Here is a 12,966-nt window from a genome sequence, read left to right on the forward strand (position 1 = left end):
ACATAAACCACGGATCCAGTAAAAAGGCTTTTAAAAAGGCAAAGAACCCAAACAAAACTATCAAAGATAAAGTAAGAAATTTGAGATTATGCTGAACATACGGTAATCACAAAGATGAAGAAGTTAAATTTACCTATCAAAAGACTAGGTAATGGGGCTGGGGATTTAGCTCAGCGGCAAAAGCGCCTGCCTGGCAAGCACAAGGTCGTGAGTTCGGTTCCCGGTACCAGAGAAAAACGAAAAAAAAAAAGACTAGGTAATAAGACCAAATTCAGATAGAAGAGACACAGTTAAAACAAAGGACCTAAAGAATTAAAGATACAGCAGGCAAACAGTAACAGAAAGCTTGCTGCTCAGCCATCAGAATAAAAAATGTACTTTCCGACCAGATATTCTAGGTATCTGTATCTAGGAATATTTGCAGATGTACAAAATGATAAATATACAAGGATCTTGACAGCAGCATTGTTTGTAAGACTCTAAAAATGCTTTTAACATGTTATCAGTAGAAAAGCAGTCCAATCAATTGTGGGAGTAGGATTCAGCTTTTAAAAAGAGTAAGTATATGAGAAGAGCTGAACTGACAGGAGACCATTTCTCATATATATTAATAAAAAACCAGACAGAACGGTAACGTGCCACCATCTGCGTGAAGAAAATGTGTCTACTTGAGTTTGCAGAGGCACACAATTCTATGGCACATGAAAATGGAAGACCAGAAACAGTAACAGTGTCTCAGGGAGGAGAACCGGAAAGCTAGAAAACAGTTGAAGAAAACCTTTTCACTGTATGTATTCTTTTGCAACTCAATTTTGTACTGTGTGCATAGGTGTCCCAGTCAAAAAACAGAGTAACAAAAAGCAAGCTTGGAAATTTTTAATAGCAGACAAAATAGAATTCAGTATGAAAAGCATTATATGAGGCAAAGGCAATTTTTAAAATTTGAAAAAAAAAATAGTCCACTACAATCATGAGTCTTTATGCATGTTACAGTACCTTCAAAAGATATAAAACAAATACTCTGATAAATGTGAAGAAAACTGACAAATTCACAATTATAAGGACTTGAGACAAAAAAAATAGCTAGTACTGAGCAGTTTTCATGTGACTGGAACTGTACTATGCGCTTTTCATGCATTACCTAAGCTACAGAAAATGCTGGTAGTAACTCTGTCAAGTCATATACATATACCATAAATATTTGTTCCTGATAAACAGAGAATACACTTTTTCAAACACCTATGAGATATTCATTGAAGACACATATTAAGCATCCACCCCTAAAGAACAATAACAACAATAAAAACCACCACCCAGCAACAAGGCCGGCAAAAGTACAGTGAAATGAACACCATGGTTGATTTGGCAACAGCTCTTATGAAGAATAATTTGGCATTATGCATCAAAAGTCCACACTCTTTGACATAATCATCTTCTTGACAATCTATCCTTAAATAAATAATATAAAATATGGGAGGGGGAACAAAGGGAATGTCAAGTATGGTGTAACCATTTCACAGAATATTTATCATTAAGGTCAGGGATGTAGCTCAGTGGCACAGCACCTGCCTGGCAAGCACAGGGTCCTGAGTTCGATTCCGGGTACCCCTAAAAAGAATATTTACCATTAAAATGACACTTATGAAGGCTATATTATAAGAGCAAGACGTGTGAAACGTTCAGGAAGAAAAAGTAAGAAAAATACATGAATATGTATGTTTTATCTAGCTGTAAAATAAACTCAAATCTAAAATAAACTCAGCCATATCTTTTCATGGTAAAAGCAATCTCTACAATTTTTATCTTTCCCTTTGAGCAGCTTTTCGCTTTGTATCTTCTTTTGAAACTTTCTGTTCCATCATTAGCTGTGCAAGACATACGTGTCTGCTGCAGCCTACGCGTTAACCTACAGAAGAGATCATGTCGGCCCAGACGCATCACGGGTTCTCAGGGCCCACGGCCACGTAGGTTTTGTCCTTGCACTTGGCAGTTACACTGTAGCCCAGTCATGTTCCTTACGTAAACACAGTGACGTTACTTTGGGTGTGAACACTTGTTTCACAATTTCTACAATGGAGTCAACTTGTCGGGACTTCCAGACAAGCTGCACGGCTGAATCTACACTATCAGTTTTTATATAACCTATTCTATCTACTTATTAATGCATATAATTTGGCAGTTATTTTCAGGGGCAGAACACAAGCAACTGGGGGAGGGAATTCCTTACTAGGTACTAAAATATTTTTTTAAAAAGTCCTAGAATCAAACATTTATGTAAATATTCTTTTGAAAAAACAGGTCCAAAAGACTCAGCCAAGTTCGGCTTTGAAACTGTACCAAGAGTTGAGTCTACTTCATGCCAACGAGCTGCTCATCAACAGGGGCTGGTTCTGCCTTCTGAGCAACGCCAGCCACTCTGTCGTGTACACAAGGGAGCTGGACGGCATAGACAGGGTCTTTCTTGTGGTTCTGAATTTTGGAGACTCAACGCTGCTAAATCTACAGGAAATGAACTTAGGGCTCCCTACAAAACTGAGAGTCAGAGTAAGTACCAACCCCGCCTCCGAGCGCAGTGAGGTTGACTCGGTTGGCGTTTCTCTGGAGGAGGGAGAAGGGTTAATCCTGGAGTACAACACGAAGAATCTCCTGCATCAGCAAGCGGCGTTCAGAGACAGATGCTTTATTTCCAATCGAGCCTGCTACTCCAGCGCCTTGAACATACTGTACAGCGTGTGCTAGGGAACTCTCAAAGACGCTGACGCCCGCACTTGTGTCTGACTTCACGCAGAGCACGCTGCTGGGTAGACTTCACAAGCGGTCACTCAGTCTCACTTGCTGTCACTTGAATGTAACTGCTTTAGGAAAGGTTCTCAGAGGTGTAAAATAATAATAAAATGTTTAAAAAAACTGTCGCTTGGAGGAACTTGTCATGTAAATATTAAATAACATCAATAGGAGATGATCCAAACCCCGCAGGACCCAAGATTATTCAAAATCTGTGAATTTCAATTTGAAGAAAGCTCTTTCTCCTTAAAATGCAGCCACAGAAACTGGAAGGTGACTCACTACCACAGGTGACTAAAAATATTCACTAGCAAAGAGCGAGGACACTGACTGTAAAGTGTTCAAAGAAAACCTTAGCACAGCAGACAAAGGCGAAGTTCTGACTGGAGGGCGGCCCGGCCCTTCTAAGGAGACCACCTGCAAACCGCCCAGGGTGAGGGCGTGGGCACTGGTGGAAGGGACAGCATGTGTGGCTGAGATGCAGACTAAGCACAACTTGGATGGATAAGCAACGGGTAAAAACTTCTCTATTAACTAAAACCTCACTTTTGCTAACCCAACTGGAAATAAGACTGGAATATGTCAGAGCCTCTCCCAATCCCAGCTGTATGTAGCACTTCAGAATTTTAGGTATTTTTTAAGATCCTCAAAAACACTGGTGCTGTCAAGTCCAAGTTCTTCATACAGGAATTTAATTTGGGCGGTGATCTAAAAGAAACACATTTTAAAATTAGACAGAAGGACTCTGCGGTATAATTTCAGTGTTCTAAATTTTTCACCCAACTGAAGTCAGCAAGTTATGGCAGGGGTATTTTTGCTGGGCACAGAAGCAGAGGGCTTGCACTGCTGACGTCATCTCCTTTCTTGGCTGGCGCTCCCTTACCAAGCGTGAGAGCCTCTGCCCTGCACTGACTCAGTGGGTCAGTTTCCCCTGCAGTGGACACTTACTTACCAAGCAGTGCTGTCACACACCCTGCTATGACCACGGCAACACTGAGCATGGCCCAGCTTTACCTGGGTAAGCCGTCAGCTGAGCGAGCAGGGTAACGTACCTTTTTGTGAGAATCCTCAATCACGTGATTCCCTCCGGGATGAATATCCAAAATAATATTGGGGGTCTGATAGCCTGGAAGAGGTAACACATAAAACAATCAGAAGGTCTTTTGTAACACTGAGATGCATTTCTTCTCTGTCCTTTTGAGCACTCTATTCAAAAATGTAGCAAACGAACCCGGCCAACACCACCATCAGCACTACCAACAAAGAGGGAAGGAGGGGCAGCTGCCCAAGATGGGAGGGCTGGAGGCCCCGTGCCAGAGGACGCTGGTCGGAGGAGCCGGGGCACCACAAGGAGAAGTTTTGTGGTGGGAGGAGGGAGGCAAGAGCCTGCAGAACCCAAGAGTCCTGCACTCTGGAAGCACCACACGTACTCCTGGGTGGGACTAAAAGTGGAGCTGGGTACAGGCAAACCCTGACTGCGGTGGGCTCCTCCTCCTTCTGAACCCTGAGTATCCTGGCTTGCGGTTTCACCGCCAAAAGGAAGCGTTCTTATCTAGTGAAAATGAAAAGAACTAAGAAATTAACGCCAATAGTTTGGGCACTTAAGTTCCAAAGCAGAAACCTAGACTCTTTTGGAGCTTCCCACAAAGAATGTCTCAGCAAATGTTAAATGAATGAGTAACTGTTTGAGAGTACATCTCTAAGTTACAGCTGATATTTAAATTTACTTTTCTGCGTCAGGTGCACAGTCTTTAACTGGGAAGTCAACACAGGAAAACAAGTGTATGTCTTAAATCATGGGCAGATGACTTGGTCTGAGCATGAGCCGTGGTTCTCTGAGCAGGATGCTGAGGGTTCCCGTCTGTCAGCTGTGTTCCCTGCGTCCCGCTGGCCTCCTACCTTCGCCCCTGTTCTTAGAATACTCCATGACAGCTTCCTTGAGTTTCTCTGTGTAGTTTACAATTCCTTTCAGAGGAACACGCTCATCGTTCTCGTAAGCTGTGATGTGGATTGAAGGATAATGCTAAAAGAAACAGATGCACAGAGTTCACTTCTTACAGTCTCTTCTCTAAAATTATGGAAAAGAGTTACTTACCTCCAAATTTCCCCCTAAGTGCCAGAAGTTTTTCCTGTTGGATATTCTTGAAAGAACCTAGTATTACAGAACTAGACTACTTATTATTTGGAATAGCCTCCTCTTGTCTAAAGAAAACGGAGGTCGTCTAATCTAGTAATTAAGGCACAGGAATGCCACTGCCCTGAGGTTTTAATCAGAAACAAACGTGCAGCATGGGCAGAGATGGCGCTGAGAGATGAGTGGGTCCCGTGAGTGGAGACATCCCCAAAGCCCTGCCAACTCCCGCCGTAGCTCGGGTGACCACCCTTCTGCTTTTCTGTCACTTCAGGAGACTGTACTGTAATTATTACCTGAGGTTTGATATTTTGATAAGGACAGTAACACTTTATGTAGTTCTTTTCCTTTTGATCACATGAAGGGTTCCCCCATTCTTCTATTTCTTCGATTGTCAGGGGAAGAGTGGTGTCCATCATGGTATTGAGAACATCCACAAAAGGCGCCTAAAAAGAAGCCAAACAAACTTCTATTTCAACCAAGTTGGTAAGGTGGGTTTCAGAAACACAGTGCATAAACCCCCGGACTAGCAACTCGGTCTCATCCATAAAAAGTGATGGACAACTGGCTTTTTAACGCATCCAGCTCCTTAAATGGCATTTCTAACAAAAAGGGCTTATCTTCTAATTTCACAATTGTGTTTAGTTTGGTCCCCTTTACGGGTGTGTTTTTTCCTATATAGAAGTGATAAATATTATGTCACACTATTAGGATGGCTTCTCTGTTTAAAAAACAACCGAAAACCATCAAGTGTTGGTAGAGGCTGGACTCCGCAGACACTGCCGAAGCGTGCAATGGCGCAGCCACTGTGGGAAGCGATGGTGGCTCCTCACCGAGGTTAAACTTGGGATTACCTTAAAAGCCAACAACTTCACCGTGTGCATACTCGAGGGGACTGAGAGTAGGGTCTTGACGGCCCAGTCTCGGCAGCATTACTGAGAGCCAGACGGACACAGCCCGAGTGAATGAACGGGCAACGTGTGGTACAGACTTACAACGCAGGATTAGTCACCTTGGAAAAGGAAATGAGACGGCCCCTGCTGCAATACGGATGAGCCTAAGAGACGGTCTAAGTAAAATAAGCCAGTATCAAAAAGACACATCCCAAACTGGGAATGGTGGAGCATGTCTGTAATCTCAGCGAACCTAGAACACGAAGACGGGGGATCAAAGTCCAGGCCGCACGGGCACCTCAGCGAGACCCTGTCTCAACGACGACGATGACAACAATAACAGGCGGCAGAATGTGTGGTTAGCGTACATGAGGCCCTAGGGTCCCTCCCCAGTGCTAGGTAAAAAAGACGAATTTTGTATGATTCCATCTGGAGGCGGTGCCTAGAGTAGTCAAATTCATACAGACAAAAGGCGCAGGGATGATTCCAAGGTGGGGAGCATGGACATGGAGACTTGTTCCGCGGGTACAGCACTGAAACTCAGCAGGATGAAAACGCAAGTCCAGAGACCGCACAGCAACATGCACGTACTTAGTGCTGCTGAGCTGTGCAATTAACAGTGGGTAAGCCGGTCCATTTTCCTATTTTAACACAACTAAAGGTTTTTAGCCAGGTGTGATGGCATATACCTGTACTCCCAGCACTCTGGGAGGCTGAGGCAAGCACGACCCCAATATGGGCAAGTTAGTGAGACCCTGTTTTGAGCGCTGTCTCAAAATAAAAGTTTGTATGCATGTATAATGTGTTTTTGTTTTCCTGAGAACAGGGGCTTGCTATGTGGTTCAGGCTGGCTTTGAACCCACTATGTAGCCCAGGCTGGCCTTAAACTTACTGCAATCTCCTGCCTCAGCCTTCTAAATGCTAGGATGACAGGAGTGTGCCACCACATCTGGTTCTCAAAATAAGAACTTTTTAAAAAGGGCTGGTCACGTAGCTCAGTACAAAGGCCCTGGGTTCATTCCCTACTATCAAAAACAAACAATCCAACAACAACAAAAATTTTAAATGTGAAAAGTTCCCCTAACCTATACACTTTACTTCACCAGTTAAAACTTTACATTAAAAGTAAATGTTACTGAAGGAAATCTGGAAAATATCCAAGGTAAAAGACAAACCCATCCACTGGCTCATAAGCAGCATAGAAACATTTAGCAAGAAGGAGCCTGCCTTTTCATTCAGCCTTATGTTCCTCAGATCGCAGGCTCTCAGCTTTCCCTTGTGTTACTGTTAACCAGCGCTCCAGTGGGCGTCTGAACTCCTTTTCTGCGCTGAGAAAATCCACTTTACCAACAGAGCCTGCCTTTCCCTATTGATACACTAGATGCCAGTTTTTGCTGCCTGTGATGGAGAACTCTGACTCATGCACGAATACCCTTCTGCTGGCTATTTAGGTTGTCTCTAATTCTCCTCTAAAATAAAGTAACCCAGGACTAGCATCCTTACACACACACCTCTGTTAATTTCCTTTCTAGGGCGCTGGGGCTTTAGCTCAGCGGCACAGCGCCTGCCTGGCAAGCGCAAGGTCGTGAGTTCGGTTCCCGGTACCAGAAAAAAAAAACAAAAAAACAAAACAAAAATTTCCTTTCTAATTATGGAAGTCAAGAATGGTGTTCCATGTTCTTTATATTGTAAATGATTCTACTATCATTGTGGACAGGTTACAAGTTAGCTTCTCCAGTTTTTAAAAGTACATCTTCAGATTAGGGCTATTTAATACTTACTATAAAGCTCACCTTGTGTACCCCTCACCCTCAAGACACAAAACAAAACAATTTACTTGCTCCCAGCCCAGTCAGTGATTTCTAGACTATCTAACAGGAAGCAGGAGAGAGACAAGGGGTAAAACCAACTGCTACAATGTAGCTTCACGATTTTGGATAACTATAGGAAGATGCTATACGGCCATTTCAGAACAAGATGCATTTCAATTAAAGTACAGGAAACTATATTCAAAAGACCATTAAAAATGTAGTGTCTAAAAAAACCTCCTAAATGCAGGACTAAAAGCTGATGAGCAGCGCAGTGTCAAACTGGCAGAGTCAGAGGAGGTAATGCACTCCGGAGCCATGGATGTTCTACCCAACTTCTGGAACCGCGAGGCCTGTGCACCTCACCTCCTTCCCATCAGCTCTACAGTTCTGACAGACAGAAAACGCTCAGTGGGAATGCTACTCACCTCCCAGGGGAATTCCTAAAAATTAGTGAAGAATACTGTCAGAGAATAGTAAGCAAACCACAGACAGTAAAATTAGAACAGTTTTAGAAGTTCTAGAGCAATAATTCTGCATTTGAACTTAAAAGCTCCGTCACAGGCTTACGCTGTGGTAAAACTGTAACACTTTGTTTTTAGTGCGGCCTGAAGCTTCACGCTTGCCCCTTTCTGCAAACAGGAGAGACAGAGTTTACTCACCTCCAAAGCCACAGCCCTGAGGAGCTCTGGAGCAGAATTACACAAGGCTCCCGCAAGCACCCCGCCAGCGCTGAAAGCGCTCAGGGCTGTTAGGCTTGGCTGGGAAAAGCCTTGGCTGTGAAGCGTCTGAATGCAAGCCTCTAAGTCAGCCAGGCCGTTGAGCTTTTTGGTCAGGCGGCCATCAGCGTGCCACTGGAGGCCCAACTCACCACCTCCCCTGAAATTAAAGGGCAGAAACATGTCAGTGGTAAAGAATGGTAACGATGCGGGTAGAGGTCAGCGAACTACCTGGAGGCCTGCTTTTGTAAGGTCCTCAAGCCAAACATTTTTTTTTCTATTTTTAAAGGCTGGGGGAAACCACAAGAAGGGACATGCACAGTAAAGCTTAAAGTGTTTACTGTCTAGCTCCTCAGAAAAAGGTTTGCCAACCCCTGATGCAGACCATCAAGGACGAACTCGGCAAGTACGTTCGCAGCGCTGCCCCCTGCTTCTCGGGGACTGAGTGCAGACCCCGGACATGCAAACGAGCGGAGACTGCCATAGAGAGGCACAGCTTTGGGAGGGAAGAAACGTCACCAAGTGCTGTGGTCGCTGCTCTCACGCAAGTGCACAGGAGGTGTCAGAGGAGCAGAGCTAGGACACCACGTGGGAGACGGCAGGGTGCACACCGGCGTCAGCACTGTGCTCACGGAGGCGGCGGGGGAGGTGCGTGGTGGAGGAGAACGCCCACTTCCTCCTGGGCAGGAGGACGGCAGGGGCAGGCGAGGCGCAGTGTGGGCGCGGGCCGGGGTGACGGATGCCACCACAGTGACCCGCCAGGTCATGAGGAGACCTGGCTGAGGAAGCTGGACTTTGTTCTAGAGTCGGGAGGCAGAGGAGGATTTCAAGGAGAAAACAATTATATTTGTGTCTTGAGAAAAACTATAAAATAAAATGGAAGTTAGACAGGAAAAGAGGAGTAGAGCTTAAGAGGCTGTTTAACTGAACTAAGGAGAATTCAGTGGAAACTGTAATCTAAGACTACACATTTTAAAATCCTAAGAATCTATCCTTTTGCTCTTTGAATTAACTAATCTGTTAGAGGGTCAAATTCCACCTGCACAGATTTAGGAACACATAAAGCCAACAGGACAACTGAGGAAACAGTCTGGGGCTCTCTGGTGTATGCTGGAGCTCTGGATATCTGACACGTGTCAGAATGTTCTAGAACTCACACGCCGGCGCAAATGCGCTGACTCACCTAACGTGGCAGTAAGCTAGTATCCATCCGTCCTCCACCAGGACCCGCCTTTCGGGTCTGAAGTTCATTTTCAAATCCATTCCGTAAGCTCCGTACACGTGCACCAAGAGAGGTTTCCTCTGCAAGTCTTCGGAGTCCGTTTTGTGAAAAACAGTCATTGGCACTAATTTGCCATCCTGGAAATGAATTACCGCGCATGTAAAGAGCCTTTTAAAGCAGCTTTACCTGGAATTTAAAACACACTGAAGCGTGCAACTCCCCTCTGTCCTACTTCATGCTATACGTGAACTTCATTTATGATAATAGGGTTATGTTCTCCCATTGTTCTTGGTTTCAATTCCCTTGCTGACCCACAGTATCAACCAGAAAACAGCAGCAAGACTGGCTTGAAAATGTTTTATTAAACATGGCTTTTCATGACAGTAAAGTGATTATAAAAGACTTCTTCACATGCCTGTTCTCAGCACTTGGGAGGCTGAGGCAGGAGGATTGCTGTGTGTTTGAGGCCTGCCTGGGCTACATAGTGAGTTCAAGACCAGTCTGAATTACAAAGTGAGACCCTGTTTCCAAAAACAAAACTTATTTACTTAGTATTATTACTGTACTATTTTTTTCTTTTGGGTCAGGGCGAAACACCTACTAACGCAGGAAATAGAATTCCTAGTACAGAATTCCTCCTATGTCTAGGGTGAGACACTGACAAGTCTCATCTCTGCATTAAGAAGTTTTACTAGTGCAGTGTTCTGTCTTCTAAAGTCACATTTCTCAACCATTATGACCTGAAATTTCTTACTCATTTTACTGATAACCATTCACATTCTTTTCCAAAGCCTATTTATTTAAAACATTTTAAAGTGGTTCAAATGCATTTCATAAATTTAACACTTAAATGGCCATTAAGTCTCAGTATTTGCTGCTGTAGCTCAAACTCATTAATTCCAGTTGACTGAAACACAGCACCCTCCAACAGAAAAAAATGCAGAAAACAGGACTACCTTTGATTTTCATTTCACAGAAAAAGGGTGAAGCTGGTTCTTTTCGTTTGTTTATTTTTGAGACAGGGTCTCACTATGTAGTGCAGGCTGGCCTTGAAAAACTCACTTATGTAGCTCAGGCTGGCCTTGAACTCATGGCAATCCTCCTGCCTCAGCCTCCCACATGCTGGGATTACAGGCGTGTGTCACCACACCCAGCATGAAGTTGGTTCTTACTTTGCTTAAATAAATTAAACAAAATAGCACTAGTTTACATACAAAACTAATACAACCAAATCACCATAATGTTTTCATTTTCAAAACTTCATTCTGGGGCAATAAAATGACACACCAGCATGTTATCAAATAGGAAGAAATCTCCCTTCCACTCTTCATCATACCCAGCTTGTCACGGCAATGTAAGTAAATTTTCCCTTCTGAGTAAGATTTATTTTTATAAAGCATGACATAAACTCATTTCTGTAAGACAATCATGTTCCATTCATGTCCTTGTCTCTCCCTAACCTCCAACTATATAACCTGAAGGACCCCCGGCTGAAGAGGAAGAGGTAGAGATGGCTGCGAGTCCTGTGCTGGGCCAGGTCCCGGAGCTTCTCAGCAGCACGGACAGCTGTGGGGAGGAGGAGCAGCTGCCACTCAGCGTGGCTTCTACCGCGGTGCCCGGGGAGTCCCTTGGCTCTCCAAGCACTTGATTTTTTCTCCATTTGTGGTACACTAATTGCAACATTTTGGTACACTGGTATAACCCTAGTTTGTAAAATTAAATCCCCAAAGTATACATTTTGACAACAACAAAATCTGGAAGGTGATACGAGTAAAGGGTTAACTGTTTCTTTCTAAGACATACAGCAAATGGGAACAAAAGGCAGTGGTTTAAACTTTACACATTCTGTATTTTGCAAGTATGTTCTTGTGAATGTGTATACTGTTTTCGAAATACAAAAATAATATTTGCTTAAAGACATTAAAAGAAAATCAATGAATAAAAGAAAAAAATTTCATAAGGAAAAATAATGTTATTCTTTGCTACAGCATGTGAAATTATTAGATATATGATATGTTAAGGTCTAAAAAGTCCTTCAATCAAGGCTATAGTTTATGTATTACTTTGTTCTCTAGTAGTACACATTTGTAAATTCTATGTGTAGTCTTTGGGTATTTTTAGTATATTTAGCCTATGGAATACGGGTATCTGTTATTTCCTTCTCTGTTTCTCACTGCTCTATTCTCCCTACCAATCTTTCTCTCTTTTCTAGCTTTGGTCTTTTTTTTTTTTTTTTTTTTAATGTCTTTTTGAGACAGGGTGTTGCTACGCAGTTCAGGCTGGCCTTGAGCTTACTTTGTAGCCCAGGCTGGTTTCAAACTCACAACGATCCTCCTGCCTCAGCCTCCCGAGTGCTGGGATTACAGGTGTGTGCTACCACACCTGGCCCTTTTCTTTTTGTCTTTTTGTATGCTTTGGTCTTACTGGCTTCCTCTACAGTTTTCAACTGTATCACTTCTACACAAATTCGGGGCCTCTGCACAAAATGGGATCCCAGGCCCCTTCCTCCTTTCCCTCTGGGTCATCCCAGAGGTCCTACCTGAGACGCACCTTCTCAGAGGCTTCCCTCATCGCTCTAGACTACGTAAAGTCCCTCGGCCATGTTTCCATGTAATCTGTTTCCTTTTGCATCAGTCAGAACATTAGTAATTACTTCTTCAACTTCTGGCATCTTCCTTGCTAGATTTAAGCTCTTTGTTTTTTATTTTTATTATTTATTTTATTTTTTTAAAATTTAAGCTCCATGAGGTCAGGGCCCGGATTAGTCTAGCTCACTCTGTCAGCTGCTTACCATACCTTCCTAATTTTTGCCATAACTGCACACCATTGACTATTTACATTTTTATTTAGCTTTTAAAATTCAAATACAAACAACGTGTAAAATAAAGCGTTTAAAATGTTACCTGTAAGTTTTCTACTCCATGTTCAAGTAAATACCTGAGTAATAATGTTAAATAAAAACCCCACGTACTCTCTAAAATCACTTGGATCTTACACTATGATGTAAGGGATCTATTTTGGAAAGTGGTTCTGATGTAATCACAGCATAGCAGGCTTTCAATAATGGGAGCTGAAAGTAGACATTCTAGACACTTACTTTGCTTTTGGCTTCTAGACGTAAAATCCGACTAGTCTTTGTGATCGGGTCTTCATGTCCAGTTTCCTCAAACAGTTTGCCTTCTGCAAACTTGTACGTGTAGTATTTTGGGGGTCGAATCGGAGAGCAAAGTTGAAAGGGGCAGTTCTTCGGGTCAGAACCTGAATCTATTATGAATCCACAGGCCCAAGGAGGAAGCTAAAGAAATAAAATACTTACTTTCATTCTTTATCTACACGTAACTAAGTATCATTAATTAGGTTTTTGAGTCTGCTCAGAACAAAATGACACAGACATCCGGTTTCCTTTCTA

The 12,966-nt window shown here is 43.1% G+C and overlaps 2 protein-coding genes across 14 annotated transcripts in view; one reads left to right on the forward strand and one right to left on the reverse strand.

Annotated features, from left to right (window-relative positions):
• Positions 1 to 2,907, forward strand: part of Slc3a1 (solute carrier family 3 (amino acid transporter heavy chain), member 1) — a 36,804-nt gene extending 33,897 nt beyond the window's left edge. The window contains exon 10 of the mRNA XM_005390946.2: positions 2,299 to 2,907. Coding sequence (XP_005391003.1) covers positions 2,299 to 2,739 — 441 coding nt within the window. The 3' untranslated portion in view covers positions 2,740 to 2,907. The remainder of the gene's footprint in view (positions 1 to 2,298) is intronic.
• Positions 2,908 to 3,012: 105 nt separating this feature from the next.
• Prepl (prolyl endopeptidase-like) overlaps positions 3,013 to 12,966 on the reverse strand; it is a 35,591-nt gene continuing 25,637 nt past the window's right edge. For all 13 annotated transcript variants that reach the window (XM_005390952.2, XM_005390951.2, XM_013517574.1 and 10 more), the window contains 7 exons: positions 12,655 to 12,852; positions 9,519 to 9,694; positions 8,279 to 8,495; positions 5,212 to 5,361; positions 4,684 to 4,807; positions 3,837 to 3,910; positions 3,013 to 3,492 (listed from right to left, as the gene is read on the reverse strand). In XM_005390952.2, the coding sequence (XP_005391009.1) occupies positions 3,403 to 3,492; positions 3,837 to 3,910; positions 4,684 to 4,807; positions 5,212 to 5,361; positions 8,279 to 8,495; positions 9,519 to 9,694; positions 12,655 to 12,852 (1,029 nt within the window). In that variant the 3' untranslated portion in view covers positions 3,013 to 3,402. The remainder of the gene's footprint in view (positions 3,493 to 3,836; positions 3,911 to 4,683; positions 4,808 to 5,211; positions 5,362 to 8,278; positions 8,496 to 9,518; positions 9,695 to 12,654; positions 12,853 to 12,966) is intronic.

Source organism: Chinchilla lanigera, unplaced genomic scaffold, assembly GCF_000276665.1.
Source record: "Chinchilla lanigera isolate Chin_1 unplaced genomic scaffold, ChiLan1.0 scaffold00040, whole genome shotgun sequence".
Lineage (NCBI taxonomy): Eukaryota > Metazoa > Chordata > Mammalia > Rodentia > Chinchillidae > Chinchilla > Chinchilla lanigera.